At 34.9% G+C, this 24,187-nt stretch overlaps 1 protein-coding gene and 1 long non-coding RNA gene across 2 annotated transcripts; one reads left to right on the top strand and one right to left on the bottom strand.

The window, feature by feature from the left end:
* Positions 1 to 2,776: 2,776 nt before the first annotated feature.
* LOC139824909 (uncharacterized) lies at positions 2,777 to 4,370 on the bottom strand. The gene is made up of 3 exons (XR_011735344.1): positions 3,512 to 4,370; positions 3,192 to 3,381; positions 2,777 to 2,981 (listed from the first exon to the last, which is right to left on the bottom strand). It is a non-coding gene; the product is annotated as an uncharacterized lncRNA (long non-coding RNA).
* Positions 4,371 to 11,164: 6,794 nt separating this feature from the next.
* Positions 11,165 to 24,072, top strand: LOC139824907 (uncharacterized). Its single transcript, XM_071797460.1, has 2 exons — positions 11,165 to 14,624; positions 21,285 to 24,072. Exon 2 carries the CDS (start codon positions 21,303 to 21,305, stop codon positions 23,337 to 23,339), a length of 2,037 nt encoding a protein of 678 aa, XP_071653561.1. The 5' UTR covers positions 11,165 to 14,624; positions 21,285 to 21,302; the 3' UTR covers positions 23,340 to 24,072.
* The last annotated feature ends 115 nt before the right edge of the window (positions 24,073 to 24,187 follow it).

The following is a 24,187-nucleotide window of genomic DNA, read 5'->3' as shown; positions in this document are numbered from 1 at the left end:
TCCAGAAAACAAAAAATTTGGGAAAAAATTTTGTTTTCTACGCCATTTTGTTAATTTTATTTCTATTTTTATTTTTTTAGGTATAATCAATAGAGGGAAGCCTAAGGAGAAGAAATATTCCTGAAATTTGCCAAAACCTTTATCCGTTCGACCGGAATCGTGGTAAAACCGTGGATTCGATAGTTTTCTGTATTATATTGGGACGCCGTTATTATTGATCTGGGAATGGCTTTTAATGAATTTTCTCATTTTATAATGTTATAATTAATACCCTTAACAATAAAAAAGTTTTATGTTCATTCGCGGCCTTGTTATAAACAATTAAACACGAGCTAATTTCTGCATTTTCAATTCTTCCTAGTCCCCTTAATACGGATATATAAGAATAAAATGATAAATATCTCATAGATATTTATATGACTTAACCAAACCAACACATCTATCGTTTCTTATCAGAATTTTCCGACATACAACTTATTATTTTCTGTACAGCAGCTAATCGGTTCGTTTTCTGTTGTATATCAATTGATATAAATTGAATCGTTTAAAAGCCTTCTACTTTGTATATGTTTTTATAACGTTAAAACAATAGACATCTTGTTGATATTTATACGACTTAACCGAACCGATACATCTATCGTTTCTTATCAGGATTTTCTGACATACAACTTATCATCTTCTTTACGGCAGCAAATCGGTTCGTTTTCTATCGTATATCAATGATATAAATTGAATCCGCATCAACCAATCGGCGATTAGTTCGCGACAATGCCGCTAGGCCGCGCATGATGGAAAGCGCTTCTCGTATTTAAAATACATCCAGTCATAATATATAAGCAGACCCTTTGCGAGGAGAAAAGCAGAGAAATCCAGTATTGTAACTGGAGAGATCTCTTCCTATAAGGACCTTCTGGCGGTAGCCGCTCCGGACTCCCGGACACCGAACACCGAACCCAGCGGCCTCCGACTCCTGGCGCTAGTTGCCCCGTTCCCGGCGTTCTTCAAAACGATAAAAACCGATTGAAAGAAATGAATTGGTATGAATTTGATTCCTTGATTCACGGATTCATAACGATTGAAATGGATTGACTAAAACCGATTCATTAACCATATTAAAAACGATATAAACTGATGTGCAGTTGATAAGACATTTACGATAAGATCCCAAGTATTTTGTAACGTGAGTTTCTGATAGAGTATTGTAAATAAACGATTCACTAACCATATTAAAAACGATAAAAAATTTTATATCATTTTTTATCGTTGGCGGTTATCAGCTAGGGTAGTGTCTCGCGACAAGTATACGCAAAGCAAGACCGCACCGTGAATCTTTTATGCGACGCGACGAGTTGCGAGTACCCAAGATTTTGAGATTTCGATAACCAGTGAACAGGTCAGGCTCTAATTAAGCTTAATGGATAGCTTGAACCAAATTTATATAATAAAAGTGTTTTTATTTTTTCTCCACGTACTCTACGAACAGAGATATTGCGATTCAAAGTCCGAATTGTGATGAAAATTTACATATAATATTAAGAAACGTCGTCGTCGAACGTCGAACGTCACTTTCAGTACTTTTTCTAACAGATGGCTCTAGCGTCACTTTCACTACTTTTTCCTACAGATGGCCCTTGACTCAACGTTACCTTCATTACGTACATATGCATATACATATGTATATACATATATGCGCGCGTGTATGTATGTGCGTATGCACACCGGTAATATTCTCTTCATTGTACACTACACTTGCACACAGGTACACAGATGTGACGGACATGCTGCAAATACCTCATCATACGTATCTTGTACAAAAATACAATCTTAAAAAGAACATCGTAATATCGTACCTTTGCTACCCCATACATTATTTTATTGTAAATACATAAACATGAAAAATTATTTGAGTAAAAAAAAAATTTAAATGGAAAGACGCAGGCTCGTTAAAATTTCCGTGCGATAAAGAAATCACGCATATCTGTCCCGGCGACTCCCGGGACGATTTTACAAAAATATATGTACATATAATCTTTGATGTTAAATAAATCTTTGAAAAAAGAAGGAGAAAAAAGGAGGGAAACAGAGATGAGGGTTTTATTTACAGATCTTGTCAAAGTAAAAATTCTAAATTTATTATGTTGCTTTATATAATAGTACATAAACTTAGTATCTTTCAGTCGAAAAAAACGAAAGAATACAACGATGAGTTTTAGTTATTAATAAAGATGAACTTCTCCTATATTAAATACATTTGACAGTAGAAACTACTTTTTATAAATAATATCTGACAGAGATGTAAAAATGGCGAAAAAGGATGTGAAAATGGCGCAAATGTAGGTGGAAAATGCTGAATTACGGCGGAAACTCACCGCCGTAACTTAGCCACCGCCACCACCACCACTACTATCATCATCGTCCGCACAGCCGGCACCGGCACCACCGACTTGTTCCGAAGTATTATCGGTTTGTCATACGTACGTGTGTGTGTGTGTGTGTGTGTGTGTGTGTGTGTGTGTGTGTCACAGCAGAGATAAGGACCCTACGGTTCGTCACTCCCGTAGTATTTAACGACTCCAAACCCTTTCTGCTATGTATGTATGTATGTATGTGTGTGTGTGTGTGTGTGTGTGTGTGTGTGTGTGTGTGTGTGTGTGTGTGTGTGTGTGTGCGTGTATGTGTGTGTTACAAAAACTATTAAGCCGGTTCTACAATCAGTCGTATGTCGAAGTCGGATGTTGGAACGCAGCCGATGGTCCAATAAAAGAATTTCTTTTTCAAAAACGAATTTTTCTCATTGAACCATCGGCTACGTTCCGACATCCGACTCCGACATACGACTGATTGTAGAACCGGCCTTACAAGCTATTTTACAAGTATACTGTTTGTGTGTACACTTCATTCCTCCTCTTCTTCTCCTTCTATTCCCTCTTCCGCGAAATTCTCCTCTTCCGCGATTTCTCTCAGCTCTCTACATCTCTTTGCTATATAACAAACAGAAATTTATTTTAGAAAAATAGCGTTTTTGACTGGGCCGGGTTTGCTCGCTCCGAGAGCGATTATTGACGTCACATTGACAAATCGAGCAATATATGGTCGGAGCGAGCAAACCCGGGTCAGTCAAAAACGCTAAAAGATTGAATACTATGTTATTTCGAAAGTTAACTGTATTTTAAAAGATTAATTGTACTTACGTTTTATCTGTTGCGGAGTTGTTGTTGTTGCCGGCGTTGTTGGTGGTGTCGGTGCCGCGGCTGTGCGGGTGCCGGCTGTGCGGACACCACGGACAATGATAGTGATGGTGATAGTGGCGGTGGTTGAATTACGGCGAGTTTATGTCGCAATTCCGCATTTTCCGCCTTCAGTTGCGCCATTTCGAAATCTCTATCCGCCATTTCAATATCTTTTTTAGATAGTTCTCCATCTTTTTATAAAATAAATGCGTTCCAATATTTTTACGCGACGCGACGAGTTGCGAGTACCCGAAACTTTGAGATTAAATGTGTATACTTACATCCATAGTGAGATGTTTCAGCTTCTGCGTACACCGATTCAGCCATGGTGGAAGGAAATAAGGTGAGGCAATGTGCATCATGAGTTTCACAGCCAATAGAGAACGCCGCACAGTTGTCGGCCATTACTAGCGGTCATTCAAACAAATAGGAATAGATAAGAAAATCTCTCAGTCACAATTACTGAAAAATTATTAATTTTTCATAACGAATGGAAATAATATCACGAAAACGAGTTTCCATAAGAAAACCATATTTTTCTATGGCAGTTTTGGAGGAAACAGATTTTTTTACCGATAAACAGTCATTTTGGAAAAATTATAAATCAAACTTATGAAAAAAAAAAACTATCGACGAGTAATAAGCGTTCGTAATTGATGAATAAAATCGAAACTATGCTAGTCAACAAGTATTGCTAATGAATATAAATCATGTCACACTTTTTCAGAAATGGTCAGTGGTGTAGCGGCACGTATTATGCTTTGTATATTTTTGACTCGGGTTTAAATCCTCATTGTTTTTTTTTTATTGACCCAGTTGCAATTAATGATAATGAATCAGGTTGATTGAAGGAAATTAATTAGAAAACGATCACTCACCGATTTATCTTTTTTTTTTAAATCTTCAGAATTTATTTGGCTATGTCAATGACTAGAATCAGGATGTTTCATTGAAAATTGTGATTTATAGCAATAAAGTAGGTAGTTAAAAAAAGGATGAAATTTTATAACTGCCTTGACAGAAAAAATTTCTATGAATAACTACAAAATTTGACTAGAAATATTTGTACATTTTTGTTGAAATATTTAATTTTTTGTAGAAATAATTTTTTTGTAAAAATATCTACGAAATAGTACCACAATTTACAATGTTCTCAAATCAAAAAATTTTGCAAGTAGTATTTAATAAAAAACTACAATTTTATAAAAAAATAGTACAAAGATCTATAAATTTTAAAAATTTAAGAAGAAACAAAATCTAGAAAAATTAAAACATCTGCTTACTTCTAGAATACTACAATTATTTATAAATGACTATAGAAATCTACCACAATTTACATATCGTAAAACTATACAAATTAGAATCTAATCCAGTCTTTAGTTTCTCATAAAATACTACAATTTTGTATGAATAGTAACAAATACTGATTTGTTTGTACAGCTCAAAAATTTATTACAATTATGGCTAATTAGTAATTTTTAGTTAAATGTTACTGTTTCGTACAAGCTCGCGCAAGAGCCTAGGCTCTAGATTTATAGAAAGGGAAACGACACTCACTCATAGTTCTGTCGGTAAAGAGATTCTGTATTTTAAAGTTAATTCGTATTTCAATTTCGGGTTATTTTATAATAAACGTATACGCCGTATAAGAAAGTTTTGTACAAAGAACGAATTGCATAAAATACAAAATAAGAAACTGATGAATTAGTAATGAATAATGCTTCCTTATATATATTTCAATATTTTAATCTCTTGTCAAAAATTATTATAAGAAGACAGAATTCCTGTATGCTTATCTCGCGATAGGAGAAAACAATCAAATACTTTCCAGACTTAAATCTTTTTTAAGTAAGGATCATTCATATTAAACATATTATACATAACGCAGAATACATAAAAATGGCAATAATATACAAAGAATAAGTATAATTGAAATACTGTGTCAATTAGTAATAGGTAAGAAATAATCCTTCTATATCTCTCTCTTTCGACAGGTAATCAAGAACATACATATATTAAACACAATCGAAATAATGATTATGCTTATATAATCTATTGTGCGTGGTTTTACAAGTTAAATATAACGCACTTTCTATTAATTGACACAGTAACTTCCGCAGTAAATTGAGTTATCTAATGAGTATTAAAGCGATTAATAAACAACTCAATAAAATGAATATCAAATTCAACTAAGTAATAAGGAATCTTTCGTATATAATACGTTTTCTCGTAAACTTTAATGAATGGCCAATAGCCACGAGTTCGAATCACAATATACGCAAATATAATACCGAATACACGTAAATATCCGAATCACGTTTCACTCTTTATATTATGTATCTATAATGTGAATTAAATTACTATACATCGAGAATAAATACACTGAGCTCAGTTAGATATCTAATTCCGGAAAGATTTATACGGATAGCTACGTAGCCTTTCTGCGAGGACATAGTCCGTCGTCTCGTGCTTTCTCGAACTCTGTAATCAAAGATCGTAATTTATGATAGAACGTTAAGTTCATCATAATCTACTAGATAATTGTCTAGCAATCTCTCGAAAGTGATCTCTGGTTTACAAGAGCTCGATATGTTACCTGAAAGCGACTGCCGTGGTTGTTTCTGGATAATAATGGTCTCCTTGACCAAGCCCCTGAGGGCATTCTCCAATAGTCAAGATGGCCGTTTCGTCCTTCGTTAACGTGTTTACGCCGTAATGGCAAAGTTCGTCCTTCCTTCAATATGATCGACCCGAGCAACGTTCGATAACCTGGTATCTTTCCTCTAATCAAGGTTGCAAAGTCTCCTTCGATAGTAAAGAGACCTCTCCGCTCTCGTTCTCAGACTCAAAACGCTGCTACGATTACAATAGCGTATCAACTTATAGAATATTCTAGCACAAAAGAAGTATTCAGACGCGACTGCACGCTTCGGTAGCCGGAAGACTTCTTCTTCTTCGTATGTTTAATGGCCTTCAGGCAATACTGCCCCGAAAACGGCCAGGGCGAACCAATAGTCTTATGAGCCGTGAGGCGTGTCTTTTTCCAATTGCACTGACGCAGGTATGAGCCGTGAGGCGTGTCTATTTTCAATTGCACTGACGCAAGTATGAGCCGTGAGGCGTGTCTTTTTTCAATTGCACTGACGTGAGTATGTGTAGTTGTGTGTGTATGTCCGCGGTGTCGGGAACTCGGGTTAATGCCGTGGGTTTGTTAAGCCCAAGGAACTGCGCGGATCACTTCCCCCTGCGGCCGTAGACGGAAGACGAATGCTCGCTCGGCGGGCGTGCAGCCTGCGCCCCCGGCACGTACGCGAATTTCCTTCTCCACTACGCACACAAATGACGCTCGGTCTATCGGTGTGTCGGCAGCGCTCGGCCGTTCCGAGCGAGAGGGAGAATATCACTCCCTCCTTGTCGCTCTCACATAGCTCGCGCGATCGACGAATGTTTTTACGCTGGAAATGCTTTCTCGGTATCTCGGCGTGAATCTGAGTTGCCGGTGCACGATAACCAAAGAGCGATCTTTGGAATAATGTAGAGATGATGTAAAAATGATTAATAAACATGAAAAAAATTGTAGTAAAAAAGTATATAAAAGTATATTTTCGTTAACAAATATATTTATAGAAATACTATATTTTATATATTATTTATTTATATGTCCAATAACGTGATATATATGTATATATACAATATACGTGTTCCAGAGGATATTGAACTAAATAAGAAAGTTATATACATATGTATTGTATAATTTATAACTTCTTTATTTGTTTCAATATCCTCAATTGTATACCATTCAAATAAATTCTAGTAAGGAATAATTTCCTCATATAAAAATTGTACCACAGTTAAACGCATTGTAATAGAAAGAGCCCACTATTGAGAAATTTAAAGAAGCATTTTAAAGCTCACAGTTTAAGGTGATCCTAAAGCCATGATCCTAACCGGTTTTTTTTAGTTTTTTTTCTTAGCACTAATCTTTTAATTGGCTTTATAGAAATGCAAAATTCTTGTCTAGAATTAAAGTACGCATCAAAATCTAGGTCATGGTAATTGAATTAATATGTGGTGGTCGTCACGTATAACAAAAAATATTAATTTTTTTTCGTTTTCGATATACATTCGACCACCATGACCTAGATTTTGATGGGTACTTTAATTCTAGACAAGAATTTTGTATTTCTATAAAGCCAATTAAAAGATTAGTGCTAAGAAAAAAACCGGTTAGGATCACGGCTTTACGATCACCTTAATAAGTAGGATAGGTATTAGTTACCTCTATTAAGCTGGACTCTCCACCAGCGCAAATCAAGTTTGCACTAGGTCAAAAATTTAGTGCTATTTAGGTGCTAATTAAGTGCCCTAGTCCGAATTTTGGTGCTCGAACCGTTTAGCACGAAATCGCGTAAAAAATGGGGGGGGGGGGGGTCCAGCTTGCCATAAAGCTGGACCCCCCCCATATCAGAAAATGGTCCTATAGAGAAGACAAGTACACTATAATTTAGTGCTAATTAAGTGCTCTAAAAAAACGATAAAATATTGACAGATTATAACATTTATTTAAATATATCACTATATATTGAACACAGTACCGTCGCGGTCGACACAAACACTTAAAAAATTTGCTGCATGAATAATATATTCGTTACTAAAATGATCGAAAACATATATTTCCCAAATCTGAGTTCATTGCTAACAATAAAACAATTACGATAATCAATTTAGACCAGCCGTTGGAGCTGAGCACTATTGTAAGTTCCGTCATCTGATCGTCTACGAATTAGTTGCTCGCATGATTATAGTATTAAAATAATCCTGAGACATTGTACTTTAAGAAAATATCACGATTCAAATTTAGTGCTAGCTGTATAGTGTTGAAATTAATTAATTTACACATGGAGCAAATTAATTAGATTATCCGCGAAGTGCGCGCTCCATTGATTAATTAATTAATTTCAACACTATGCAGCTAGCACTAAATTCGAATCGTGATATTCTTTTAAAGTACAATGTCTGAGAATTATTTTAATACTATAATCATGCGAGCAACTAATTCGTAGACGATCAGATGACGGAACTTACAATAGTGCTCAGCGGCTGGTCTAAATTGATTATCGTAATTGTTTTACTGTTAGCAATGAACTCAGATTTGGGAAATATATGTTTTCGATCATTTTAGTAACGAATATATTATTCATGCAGCAAATTTTTTAAGTGTTTGTGTCGACCGCGACGGTACTGTGTTCAATATATAGTGGTATATTTAAATAAATGTTATAATCTGTCAATATTTTACCGTTATTTTAGAGCACTTAATTAGCACTTAATTAGCACTAAATTATAGTGTACTTGTCTTCTCTAAGGGACCATTTTCTGATATGGGGGGTCCAGCTTTATGGCAAGCTGGACCCCCCCCCCCCCATTTTTTACGCGATTTCCTGCTAAACGGTTCGAGCACCAAAATTCGGACTAGGGCACTTAATTAGCACCTAAATAGCACTAAATTTGACCTAGTGCAAACTTGATTTGCGCTGGTGGGGGGTCCAGCTTAGAAGTGCGAATCTTTATGTCACCCGACCGTCTTTGTTGTTAAATTGACTTTATTAAATATACACCTATTAATAGCTCGTAATTTGGCCGTTTCTATTATTTAACTATGGTTCTTTACTCTTGTACATATATGGGATGCTCACATTTGGGTTGGCCAAAGGGGATGAGCATGGAAATCTTATTGTACATATTTAGAAAGCACATAAATTAAGGAACATTTTGACTAAAACCAATTCGCTATCTGTATTTCAACTGGTACTTTACTCTTGTACGTATGGGATGCTCACGTCCGGATCGGCCGAAGCGGATAAGCACGAAAATTTCATTGTGCATATTTTGGGAACGCATAAATTGAGGAACATTTTAAGACTAAAACCAATTCGTTATCTGTATTTTAACTGATACTTTATTATTGTAAATATGGGGTGCTCACGTGCGGGTCAGCCGAAAAGGATAAGCATGGAAATCTCATTGTGCATATTTCGGGAGCATATAAGTTAAGAAACAAAAATTTTAAGACTAAAACCAATTTGCTAACTGTATTTCAACTGGTACTTTACTCTTGTACGTATGGGATGTTCACGTTCGGGTCGGCCAAAGGAGATAGCGCGAAAATTTTATTGTGCATATTTCGGGAAGTTAAGTCAGCACCCCCACTTTTAATTGCGATTTCCCGCGAAACCGCTTGAGCACAAAGATCGTGAATACAGCACATAATTAGCACATAAAGAGCACTTAATTTCTGTGTACGTGTTATTCCGGTTTTTTGTAGGAAAGGTGCTAACTTAATAGACATAAAAATACATGGTTGGTAAATTTTGAGGACAGTACTAATAAATTAAAACAGAATTTATAATATGATCAAGTAAGGAAGAATGGGCAATAAGAGCCAAGCGCCGTAAATAATGCGCAATCAAATTATCGTAACGATATATATTAACTATATGTGTAAAATTGTTGCAAGCATAGAAATCCCTTTTTATTATGTAAAGTGTAGAAAAATTATACGATATTTTTAAACAATTAAAAAAATAAATATTTAATTTATAACTTATTTGTACATTTTAATATTTCAAATATTATACATTTAGAAACATGTACTGTGATTAGCTTGCTAGATTATCAATGGATCCAACGTTTCTTTCGTGGAAAATAAAATTTCTTACTGGCTCGGCATTACTGGACAATCGCATAATATTGATACTGCATAGTTCAAGTAACGTAGCTATAGTGAAAGCTTACGAACTGATTTGGTCCGGAGAGTGCGACGCGGCCATTATCGCTTCCGCCAATCTATGCCTCCATCCTCACATACAATTTCAATTTTATCATCTAGGTATGTATTTATTATATTCTATTATATTGTATATTTGTATATGTTGGGTCATAAAAAATATTAATATGTTTATTTATATCTTACCATTAACCATTCTTCTTACACGTATATTATATTGTGTACTTGTTATATTAGTTAGTACGAAATATTTATATTTTTTTATTTATGGTACAATATTTAACAAAAAAATATTTATCTAATAAGATTAATTGTTCTTGTATTTATTTGAACTCTATAACAAACATAACTATTGCTTATGTTTTCTCGTGAAAATATTATTTATTTGCATTTTGAGGTATTGTTACGTACAAACTCCGGGATTTTTTTTTATTTTTCGAGAAACGGGGAAAAAGATAGAAAGTAAAAGTATATGAAAAAATGGTGTACAATATCTCACAATTTAAGTATACGTCATAGACTAATTCTCTACATGTACCAACAGCTAGAAGATTATTTTGCTAAACTTTTGCAAAACAATCTTATCGTTGAGTCCATAGAATGTAATTAATGAATAGTACTAATTAAAACCGAAATCGATATTAGGAAAAGTATGAACAATGTTAACATTCCAGACAAAAAAAATTATTTTTTTATTTTTTTTAAAGCACAATTGTGAAATTATGAAAATTAATATTAAAGTAGGTATATCTCTTTATGACCAAAAGATATGTGTTTATATTATTTTTATCTTTCTACTTTTAATAAAAATAAAATTATGTTCAACAATTAATAGATATTATTTCTGTTTATAATTCTGTTTATAATATTTCTTATTATTAAAAATGTTATCTGCGTTATTATAAAATACCGGGAGATTGAAGTATATCAATCAATTTTGACAACAGTAGTACTGTTTAAAAAATAGCTTTAAAAAAGGGCATCAAGTTTAAATTCTAAGTTAAACAACTAATTAAAAATTCTAAATTGAACAATATAGCTTTTAATACATTAAAAAGTTTAAAAATATTACAGGTAAATAATTTAAAAATGTTATACAATTGTTTTGCTACATAAAAATAAATTTAAAAAGTGGAAACAAATTTTAAACTGAAAATATGAACGTAAGATATATGTTACAATTTTAAATGCTTAAATATATTTTTCTTAAAAACGTAATTATTGTATTTTTGAACCGACCGCTATACACAGACACAGACACACACGCATTAACGCTCACAGCCAATCAGAGTTTTTCTTTTCGCTCCTTCCATTTTTATCTCTAGCCGACTAGCGGTGGTAACACTGTAGCAGTTCTCCATGAACCGTTGTATTCGTAACACACGCTCTCTGAATAAAGGAAAGATCTCGAATATAATTACGCCTCACAGTGAACCCACTTTACCCTCTCCGTAGCAAACACAACAGTGGTGTCAGAAGTAAAGGGTTATAATCGGTGGTAGCTACGAACGAGCAAAAATGTCGTTATCAACCGAAGCTCTAGCATCGCTAACGAATGTCTTCGCAGAGGCTATTCGAGAAGCTGCGCGAATGGCCGCCGAATCGGCAACAGGTGCCACAGCCGGTGCCACGGCTCAATCAAAGCCACCGTCATTTAATATTGGTGAATTTCGTTCTTCGGATGGTGCCACCGTGGAAGACTATTTTAAACGTTTCGAGTGGGCACTCAAACTAAGCAAAATTCCAGAAGAGCAACGGGCCAACTTCGCTCGTGTTCACATGGGAACTGAGCTCAATCAAGCACTCATTTCTGGTAAGCCCAAGGTCGCCTGAGGATCTCACATTTGAGCAGGTACAAGATACGCTTAAAAATCATATGGATCGCGCAAAAAATAAGTTCGCAGAGAGCATTCGATTCCGACAAATCTGTCAACAAAAGGGCGAGACAGTATCAAACTTCGCTCTTCAATTATGCCAAGGGGCAGTTTATTGCGAGTACGGAGAATTTCTCGATAGAATGCTAGTAGAGCAATTATTGCATGGCCTCGAATCCCGCGACATGTGCGACGAGATTATAGCAAAAAAACCTGCAACGTTTGACGCAGCGTTTGATATCGCGCATACTCTTGAGGCAACGCGACTTACTGCTAATGAGGTTAAAACCGCGACGTTGTCAGTTCCTGAAACTACGCATAAATTAGGGTACTCTCAGCCAAAGAAAAAGAATAACGATAAACAACGGCGCCAGAGATCATTTTCGCGTAACCGTCAGCATCAGCAGCATAAACAGGACTCGTCACAAAAGAAACAGGACCGCCCTTGTCAAGGATGTGGAAGGGACCAGGCACGAAGTCAATGCCAGTTCCGTGACGCCGAATGTCACAGCTGCGGTATTAAGGGACATATCGCTAAAGTGTGTCGAGAGATCAAGGAATAAAAAAACCGATCAAGTCTCCGACGCACTCGTACCAGCGGAACACGTCGACTCAGTCCAATATTTCAATAAGGTCAATGATATCGGCTCCACCAGCGTAGCGCAAAAGCGGATGTTCAATGTTTTAATCGATGGCCACAATTTAAAAATGGAATTGGACACTGGAGCACCTTGCGGTATCGTAAGTAAAAAAAAGTTGCGCACTTTTAAACCATTTTGTTTTTTGCAGAAAACCGACAGACAATTTGCCAGTTATACGCTCTACAAAATCAATTGTATCGGACGTTTGCCAGTTAACGTTAAGGTTGGTCAGACGACTAAGAGGCTAAATCTATATGTGGTCAAAGGCGATTTTGACACGCTCTTTGGACGAAATGGATTACGCATTTTACGCGGTATCCATTACACCGCCTCGCCTTACCCAGGAGCAGAAAAGGCAATTAGAGCAACTTTTAGATCGCTACCAGGATGTATTCAGCGATATGGCAGGGAAGTTAGTAGGTCCACCTGTCAAATTACACCTAAAGCCGGAGGCCACGCCAGTCTTCGTCAAAGCGCGAGAGATACCGTTTGCACTTCGGGATGCTTACGCAAGAGAAATCGATGCAAAGATATCATCAGGTTTCTACAAAAAAGTTGAATACTCCGAATGGGCGTCCACCACTCACGTCGTGACAAAGAAAAACAGCAAGTTACGTATTACGGGCAATTATAAACCGACACTCAATCCGCGCATCATCGTAGATAAACACCCGATTCCTAAGGCTGAGCAAATATTTAATGATATGAAAGGCGCAAAAATCTTTTGTCATCTTGACATTACAGATGCTTACACACATCTACCTGTCGCTGAAGAGTTCAGTCACGCGCTTACGCTTAATACGCCAACTAACGGCTCAATCCGACCTACACGCACAGTCTACGGAGCTGCAAATTCCAGCTATTTGGCAACGACGCATGCAGTCTGTCTTACAGGAACAAATCAGGACGGCCGTGGTAGCGAACGTATGTCATTGCGTCTTGTGTCCGCTCATGCATGTAGCGAGGTCCTCCAGTGAAAGATGACGGAAGCACCACCATTTTACCCAGCTGAGAAACGTCAGCATCCTGCCTTCCCACGGCATCCCTCAGGTGAATGTAGCTTTCTGCCCTAAGCTGCGCCTGGTTGTTCCTAATATAGTTCAACCTTTCTGTCTCTATTTTGGCGTACATGTCAACCAGAAACTGACTAAAAAGAGAACGGAAGTACACTAAGTGGTTGACTTCCCCTTCTCTAATCATAATTCGATATGAGTAGAAGCTCGCTGCGGAAACTAAATTCTTATGTTGCAACTTGGTCTGATGGTCTCGCTGAGGAATGGCAATCGAGTATCCATCCTCGCCACGGCAAAACATGAGCGGGTACTGCAAGGCGTCGTACGACCGGTGGACCTCGCTGATGCGCCGCAGTTTGTTATCGTGGCTCTGCAGCACAATGTCTCGCTTGTTGAATTCCTGACCCACAATCACCAGAGCTACCTCATTTGCTATTGGTGCGTTAAAGCGATCTTTATGAGCGTCACCTGGTTTTCTGTCTGCATGGATAACAACTTCAAACTTTTTGCAATTTGGAGATACCTTATCTAAAGTGGTTTTCAGGTCCTTTATATAGGTGTTGACGTCATGTAGCATTCTCTGTAGTTCTTTGACTAATCCCTGTTTGACATCTGAAAAATTGCTACATCTTAAACGCTGTTACGTGCGAACAAAATTTTAGTCTTTTAATAACCAAGAGTGCTAATTGATATTAAAATCTTTAAATAGCCAAGAATGCTAATCGATATTGATTAATTATCCGATTTCTCATGGAGACAGTTCTCTGGCCGTGGTTCACAGGGAATCGAGTTACACTTGGTGATAAGACCTTCCTCCTCCCTTAGGATATGACAATAAAATGGTGGGAAGCTCAGGCGGGGAGGTTCTCGCCATTTAAGTATAAATAAGAGTGAAGGATTAATTCAGTAGTTATTCGAAGTCCGGAGTTTTTAGTAATCAATACTTTATCAAAATCTAACTCGTAATTATTCAAAGTCCGGAGTTTTGAGTAGTCGATACTCTATTGTCAAAATCTAAACTCGTAGTAAGAACTTTAAAACCGTATTTAACATTTGTAATCGAGTTTTCCGGAATAAAGGTAATTTTAATTTTGAAACTAATTTCATATCCAAAACCTTTTTAATTTCATCACTCCTAACTGTCGCTGCCAAACTGCGTGGCAACAGGAGATTTCCTATTATTCTTGTCGCTGCCAAAAGCGTGGCAACAGGAGATTTCCTATTATTCTTGTCGCTGCCAAAAGCGTGGCAACAGGATTCCTGAATGCCCAGAAAAGGGGGCAAAAGATTCCAAATCAAAAAATTAAAATATCTTATTAAACAAGCTATTCTATTTGATCACGACCCCTTTCCATTATTTTTAAAATTAAAGGAAGTTGAAACCAAAATTCAAATTAAAAAAACCTTAACTCCATACAAATTAATTCCTTTGGATTTTACGGTTGATTTCTCTAATTTTGAAATAATTAAAAAGTCTGATCCTCGTTATAAAACTTATAAAATTCGCTATCTTTTCGGGCTTGATTAATCACACAACTTGGTCCAAATCCCGGGTAAATAACTTAAATGTTTTGACCCAAAAACGGACGACAGAACGTAACATAAATTTGGTGACAGCGGTGGGATACTAAAGGTTGTGTGAAAAGGAACAAAGTAAACAGTGATAAAAGTATAAATTAAATTAAGATGATTCGTACGCCACCTTCCGAAACGGAAACGCCAACGGGTACAGGAACAGGAGATATGGACATCGATGAATTACGAAGGACCTTGGCTCACCAGCAACAAGTAATTCAACAATTACAACAATCACAAAGTTCACGACCACCGAGTTCAGGAATGGCGATCATAAATGAAGGAACACTAGGTAATTATTTGCACTTTTCAATCAGAGATGCATTAGAAGCAGTGCCAAATTTTGATGGAGGGAATATTCCTTTTGTATATTTTGTCGAGGGTTGTGAGGAAGCACTCAGCATGATCACGCCGACACAAGAAATAAACTTAGTCCGTGCAGTGCGTAACAAATTAAAAGGGGACGCACATAGATCAATTCTCGGGCAAACTTTCAGTAAAATGCAAGAATTAGTAGAATTTTTGAGAACTAAATACGGGCCTAGGGAAACAGTTTATGAAGCTCAGGGACGGTTAGCTTATTTATATCAGAAAAAGGATGAAAAAGTAGTCGCGTATGCAAATCGTATACGAGAATTAGGGAAGCGAATACTTGATGCACAAAGAAGAGAATCAGGACAGATAAGCCTAGAATTCCGAAATTCAATTGAAAATCATTTAAAAACAAGCTTTTTACGCGGTTTAAATAAAGAAATTATAATATCAAAAGAAGGAAGGTTTGAAGAGGTCGAGAGCCGTGCAATTGATGCTGAAAAAGAATTAGAAACAATTAAAATGATAAGAAGCGTTGTGCTTGCCGAAAATACACCCGGTGAAAAACGAGCGTCAACGCGACGAATAGAAGCCGAAATCGTAACTTGTCAATTTTGTCATAAGAAAGGCCATACAGCAGATCGGTGCTGGCAAATCAATAAATTTCAGGGAAATAACAAGAACGGAAATCAAAATACATCTGGCTATCCGCAAAACAATGTTAATGGTAACAATGGTAATAATAATAATAATAATAATCAAAAACAACCAATAACTTCAGGTATACAACAAACCTCAAATAATCAAAATTTAAATACAACAATAATATGCAGGTATTGCAAAAAATCCGGGCACACATTGGAAGAATGTCGTAGGCGTATATATAATAATAATCTCCGTCAGAATTCACAAAATCAGGGAAACGAACAGATTCCCGTGAGGACAGGGGCGACCCCGGGAAATTCCAAAATTCGTCCCACGCGAATAGTGTCGGGGGAACCAGAATCAGAAATCGAAGAGTAAATATAGCTGATATTGAGGATGTACCATCTGTGAAATTAAATAGTTCAAATTTTGCAGGAAATTTAAAATTCTTAGTAGATAGTGGATCAGGGCCAAATATAATTAAAGAAAATTTTATTACACCTGAAACCATAGTGGACAGAAATGAAATTCTGAAACTTAGTAGAATCACAACGCATCATGTGACCACCTTAGGGCTGGCACAGATAGATATCTTAGGATGTCCAGTTGTATTTCATTTAGTCAAGGATGATTTTCCGATACCACAAAATGGGATTTTGGGTTCAGATTTCTTTAAACAATTTCAAGTGAAGGTTAATTATGAACAAAATCAATTAGAATGGAATGATACTTATATTCCTTTTGAAGAAAAAGAAGAAACTTTCATAATTCCTCCGAGATGTATTTCACAAATGCATATTAGAGTCGCAAATCCAGAATTAAAAGAAGGATATGTACCGCGATTAAACGTGACAAAGGGCATTTACTTAGGAGATGCTTTAGTTACAGTAAAAGATGACAGGGCATATCTACAAGTAATAAATACGAATGATAAAGAAGAAGAGATATATGTACCCACAATCAAAATATATGAGTTTGAAACAACTGAAAAGCAAATTCATAATTCAAATTCAAATCCAAACTCGGACTGCTTAGGTAGTTCCATTCATAATTCAAATTCAAATCCAAACTCGGACTGCTTAGGTAGTTCCATTAATAATTCAAATATAAATCCAAACTCGGACTGCTTAGGTAGTTCAATTCATAATTCAAATTCTAACTCAAACTCTGATTTCAACTCAAACTCGAGCTCTGATATAATTCTAATTCCGAATTCCGAAAGCCTTAACTCAAGTTCAAGATTTTGTTTTCACGTGAATAAAGAAGAAAGAAAAGCAAAAATCATAAAAGCATTAAGATTAGAACATTTAAATACTGAAGAACGATTACATGTTGAAGAATTAATTGAAAAAAGTTCAGATTGTTTTTACTTGCCTGGAGAAAAACTTGAACATACGAATGTTTTAAAACATCGAATTCCAACGGTAAATGAAATACCAATACACACACGACAATATAGATTTCCAGTAATTCATAAAGATGAAATAAGTAGGCAGGTAAATGAATTATTAGATCAGAATATTATTAAGGCGTCAAAATCTCCATATAACACGCCTGTGTGGATAGTCCCTAAGAAGCCAGATTCAAAGGGGAATAAACGGTGGAGAATGGTGTTAGATTTCCGCGACCTAAATGATAAGACAGTAGGTGACGCGTATCCGCTTCCAAACATAACAGAGATATTGGATCAGCTGGGCGGTGCGAAATACTTTTCAGTGTTTGACCTTGCTTCAGGTTTTCATCAAATCAAAATGCATCCAGCCGATAGTCATAAAACAGCATTTTCAACGCCATATGGTCATTATGAATTCGATCGAATGCCTTTTGGATTAAAGAATGCACCGGCGACCTTTCAAAGATTAATGGATTTAGTGCTTACAGGAATGCAAGGTAATGAAATTTTTGTATACTAAGACGACATAGTATTATATTCAAGTTCTTTAACAGAACATGCAATTAAATTCGAAAAATTAATTAAGCGATTACGCGAAGCAAATTTAAAACTACAACCGGATAAATGTGAATTTTTAAGAAAAGAAGTTACTTATTTAGGACATATAATAGGAGAAAATGGAGTCCGTCCAGACCCTAAAAAGATAGAGGCAGTACAAAATTTTCCAATTCCAAAAACTGCTAAAAATATAAAACAATTTCTGGGACTAGCGGGATACTATCGTAGATTTATCCAAGGATTTTCAAAAATAGCTAAACCATTAACCAATTTATTAAAAAAGGACATTGATTTTAAATGGGAGGACAAAGAGCAAGAAAGCTTTGATATATTGAAAAATGCATTATGTCATGAACCAATATTACAATATCCTGATTTTACTAAACCTTTTCTTTTAACAACTGATGCATCTGGAACTGCAATTGGTGCAATTTTAAGTCAGGGACAAATAGGAAAAGATCAACCAATAAGTTACGCTTCAAGAGTATTAAATGAAGCTGAGAAAAATTATTCTACAATTGAAAAAGAATTATTAGCAATAGTTTACGCTGTGCAACATTTTAGACCTAATCTTTATGGAAAAAAATTTAAATTAATAACCGATCATAAACCATTAACCTGGCTTCATAAATTGAAAGATCCTACTTCACGATTAGCGAGATGGAGAATTAAATTAACTGAATATGATTATGAAATAATTTACAAACCGGGAAAAATAAATGCTAATGCTGATGCTTTATCGAGAAACCCTGTGACAAATATATTTCCAATACATCCTTCATTTGATGAAATCGAAGAGTGCCCAGAAGATGATGAAGCAAGACAAAGAAATGCTAATCCTAAACCTTTGTCAGTTTCGCCAAGAAGGGGAATGATGATGGAGGAACCAGAGCCGGTAGTTACAGGAATGCAAACACGTAATGCAGAAAAATCAGAAGGAGAAAGCATACCCTTCACTAAGAAGGAATTAGAAGAACCTCCGTTTATCGAACACATAGTCCATGCAGAAATACACAATAATCCAATAAATCAAATCAATAATAATGAATCTTTAGAAATACGTAATAATTCAATAGATCAGATAAATATTAACGAATCATTAGAAATTCAAAACAATCCAATAAATCAAATAAATAATAATGAATCTTTAGAAACATACAATAATTTAATAGATCAGATAAATATTAATGAATCTACACCTTTAGAATCATCAAACATTATAAATAACACTCAGAACGAAACATTCGAGATAGAAACATCCTTGGAAAACATTAACAATGATGACATGAATTCTTTAATTAGCAATAATGAAAATATAAATACTTTAAATTCACAAATAGCTATACCATCTAATCTTTTAGAAATACTAAATAATTTAACAGGGGAATATGAAAATTATGAGAATTATCAAAATAAGCCTACGCATGTAAATCATTGCGAGGACCACATAAAAATTGCAGAGGAAAGAACCAACGACGACAACTCGAAAGACGACCAGGAAGATCAAGTTACTGACGATGACGACTCCGAGGAAGAAGAAGAGGTAGAACGAAGTGAAGAAGAGCGAGACAGCGACAGTGAGGAAGATATAGACACAACATTCAACGAACTTACGAATACAGACGAGACATTAGACAGAACCGAAAAACAAATAATAACGCGAGGACAGAAACACAGTATAATAAATAGTCGTGATCAAATATTTATGAGAAGAGAAAATTATTTATATTTCCTAACTGCAAATGGTAAACCTTGTGACGAAGGATCGAAACAACTTCAAAATCAAAATTTAATACCAAAGATTAAACAAAGTAAATCAGGAAACATTGAAATCATTAGAAGGGGAAATAAAATTCATTTAATTTTGGTTTGTAAAGAAGATGTTAAAGAAAAGATGAGAAGAGAAACATTAATTGAACTTACATTTAAATTACGAGAAGTAGTAAAAGAAAACTCAATTAAAATAATAAATGTTGCAAAAACAAAAGAAATAGATAATATTCAATGGGAAGAAATTTTAAATCAAATTCGAAAAACATTGCTTGGAATGTCAATCAAATTAATAATATGCCATGGGTTAGTAATAATACCGGAAATTCAAAAAAGAAAAGATATTATTGAAGAAGCTCATTCATCAAAAATCGGGGGACATAAAGGAATAACCAAAACTTATAATCGAATCAGGCAAAATTTTTATTGGGGAAACATTAAAGCTGACATTCAAAATTATATTAGTCAATGTTTGCAATGTCAAATTAAAAAATTAGTTAGAGTTAAAACTAAACAACCCATGTTAATCACTGACACACCATTTTCGTCATTCGAAAAAATATCAATGGATATAGTCGGACCATTACCTGAAACCACAAAGAGAAATTCTTATATCCTAACAATCCAAGATCATCTCACAAAATTTTCTCTAGCTATCCCTAAAATCAATAACTGCCGTTCAAGTAGCTGATGCGTTATTGAAATATTTTATTTGCATTTTCGGAGCACCTAAAATAATTTTGACTGATCAAGGCACAAATTTTATGAGTAATTTAATGAAAAGATTTACTAAACAATTCAAAATTAAACAATATAGAACAACTGCCTTTTATCCACAAGCAAATGGAGCTTTGGAAAGGTCACATTTAATATTAGTTGAATATTTAAAACAATATGTGAATAAATTTACAGAATGGGATGATTTACTAGAATATGCTACCTTTTCATATAATACAAGCACTCATGAATCTACTGGATATACTCCATATGAGTTGGTATTTGGAAAAACAGCCAGACAACCATCCAGTGAAATTGTTAACGATATTGGAAAAGAAAAGACATATGATGATTATTTATATCAGTTAATGACAAACATTCATGATTTACAAGAATTGGCACGAGAATGCTTGATTGCATCAAAATTAAAATCAAAATATTATTATGATAAAAAGATTAATCCACAAACTTTTCAAATAAACGATCAAGTTTTTCTTTTAAATGAACCGAAGAAAGGTAAATTAGGAGACCAATATTCTGGTCCACATATAATTACAGATATTTTACCAAATGGTAATATTAAACTCCTTTTTAAAGGAAAATCAAGAATTGTTCATTCAAATAAAGTCAGAAAAATGAAAACTTAAATAAGATTAAAAGTGTACCCGCAACATTTTTAATCTTAAAAGACTTAATCTTAATATACTTTAGAATTATACTTTAGAATAATAGTAATTCAAAATCTTTTCTTACATTGTAATTAATACAGCTGAAGAAGAAGATTCCGATGAAGATGATAATCCCAATAATCACCCTATTTCTCAACATTCAACCAATTTATGGAATCATCGGGTACGACTGTGGGACGTCAAACTTCAATGTGACGACTGTCTCATTATTGGAGATCGAAGAATGCAACATACCACTAATAGAACCACATATAGAGGAAACTAACATTCAATTATTACAACTTGCGAAATTCGATACAATAAATGTAATTCAATGTAAAATTTCGATTTCAAGAACAATTTATTACTGCGGAATGCACTCACACATAGCGACTGTAACAAATGCGCAAGCGGAATATATTATTGTATCGACAATAGATCAATGTAAAAATATGCATAAAACCGGTACACTTATTATAAATGTTAACAATGTAATCAATGGGCTAAAAGTAAATCATACGACATCGCGACCAATCACTTTTGCAGGATCAGTAACAACAGATGGACAATGTTTTGGAACACAATATTCAGATCCTTATGGGACATGGCAAAATGTAGTTGTGCAAGGAATAATAACTATTAGTTTAAATTCTCATCAAGCAGTAACTAATATAGAAACAAATCAGATTCATTTAAAAACAGGAACAACCTGTCAATATTCAGATGGAAATTGTATAGATATTGAAGGAAAATATACCTTTTGGGAAACAATACCCAATGATTATTGTAAATTCAATCATTATGATATTTTATACGAAGGAAAAGCTAATAAAATGATTAGTGATGTAGATAAAAATTTGCAAATAATTTATTCCTTGTCAACTAAAGATGTAACTTTTGCGTTAACACAAATGGGGGAAGAGCTTCTTTGTGGATACACATTAATTAAAACAGAGCATCCAAAACTTGTAATTTTAGAAATTAAAAAAGGAGAATCTTTCGCGCATAAGCGCCGATTATCAGTAGAAAATTTAGACATTTTTGCTTATATTAATTCAAAATTTGTTTATGTAGAAAAACATATACGCACACAAATGAACCGCTTATACACAGACGTATTAACACAACGCTGTAATTTGGAACGACAAGTAATGAAGAACGCACTGACCCTAGCAATCCATGCTCCAGACGATTTCGCATATCAAATTATGAAAGGATCCGGATATATGGCAGTGATCTCTGGAGAAGCTGTACATATAATTAAATGCACTCCGGTGGACATAAAGTACCGACATACGCAAGAATGTTATCAGCAATTACCAGTACTTAAAGGAAACGAAAGCTATTTTCTAGCGCCAAGAACTCACATTTTGTTCAAAACAGGAACACAAACTACTTGTAGCCGTATAATTCCAACAATGTACCTTTTAAATGACGGATGGTATCGAATAACACCAATTCTAGAATTCAGCAAACCACCAACGATAATGAAACCGAACAATAAACCTACGTGGCAATATAATGATCCTGGACCCCTGGCAGCAAGCGGAATTTATACAAATAATGAACTAGAAAATTTAAGGGACCAAATAATGTTTCCAGCAGAAAGAAATGGAATTTTAAACACAATGGCGCGTGGCGTAAAGGGAGAACCAGTACAAGCTCAAGGAATATCGCTTTCTCACCTTTTGGATGAAAATTCATTGGAAAAAATTACGGAAAACGCTTGGAAGAAAATTTGGGGAACATTTTTATCCATCGGGAATGCAAGTGCAGGAGTAATTGGATTATACTTCTGCATACGAACAATAAAATTAATAATGGATACCATTATACATGGCTATGCTCTTCATACTATTTATGGATGGTCAATATATTTAATTGGAGCGCTATGGGACTCAGTAACGAATTTGCTGTTACATTTAGCAAGAGGAACAACACTAAAAGAAAAGGATCAAATATCTCCGAAGCAAGAGTTACCAGAAGCAACATTAACACACATAATAACAGAAAATGAAAATTTAGAAACAAATACATTACATTCACAACAACATACAAATAAAATTATTTGCTCTGCTCCCGAGACTAAAATTAAAGAAATTAAAAATGAAACAGTTATCCACAATGAAACTCAAAGCCTATATCCGCGATTATAAACACAAAATAAACTCTAAATTCTTAAGATCAAGTTTCGGTTTACGCTACAGATAAGAGGGCTAGCCGAGAGACAGCCCGTAAATGTAAGACAGTTCAAATTCAGACTCAGTGCAAGCTCAACGAGATTGAAATTATAATTAAAATCATAAAAGGGAATTAAGGAAAATAAATAACAGTGGTAAATAATTTTCTTTTAAGTAAATTTTCTTTAGAGTCAAATAATTAATAATAGTTTAAACAAATAATAGAAAATGAAAGGACCGACGGACAACAGAAGCGAGAAAAAGAAGAATGAGTACTATGGACCGATCGACGGAGTCCTACCAGCAGACTACGCAGGCTACAGTGAAGGAAGGAAAGAACCATATAACATATACATGAGATGCATGTGCTTAAGCACAGAAAATAACGGCGAGATCCTTTACGTTGAGCGGAGTGATCCGAGAAGGAGAATATGCGAGGAATGCTACGATCGAGAATTCCAACCTGGAAATTTTGAGGAAGTGACCGGATGGCATTCGATATGCTCACCCTTACACGGAATTGACATCGATACAAAAATTAATTGTTACTTTTGTAATCAAGAATTAATGTGGTTAAGGCCGTCTCACCAGTGCCGAGACTGTCTCGAGGAATACGTCAGGAATAGAGTAGAGTTTGAAATTATGGAATTTCAACAAAAAAATTTCGAAATTAAGGTAATTAAAAGATATTTAAAAAAAAAAAAAAAAAAAAAAAATGGTATACGATATTGATATAGATTTTAATATAGATATTATAAATTATCCCAAATACTATATTATACTATATTATATTATGGATTTTAGAAATTATGTTAGAAATTATG

Source organism: Temnothorax longispinosus, unplaced genomic scaffold (assembly GCF_030848805.1).
Source record: "Temnothorax longispinosus isolate EJ_2023e unplaced genomic scaffold, Tlon_JGU_v1 HiC_scaffold_66, whole genome shotgun sequence".
NCBI classification, from domain to species: Eukaryota; Metazoa; Arthropoda; class Insecta; order Hymenoptera; family Formicidae; genus Temnothorax; species Temnothorax longispinosus.
The sequence above is the reverse complement of the archived record's forward strand: the minus strand, read 5'-3'. Positions and strand labels throughout refer to the sequence as shown.

Excerpts from the sequence above, each read along its gene's own strand:
- LOC139824907 (XM_071797460.1), top strand. The coding sequence starts at position 21,303 with ATGAAGATGATAATCCCAATAATCACCCTATTTCTCAACATTCAACCA.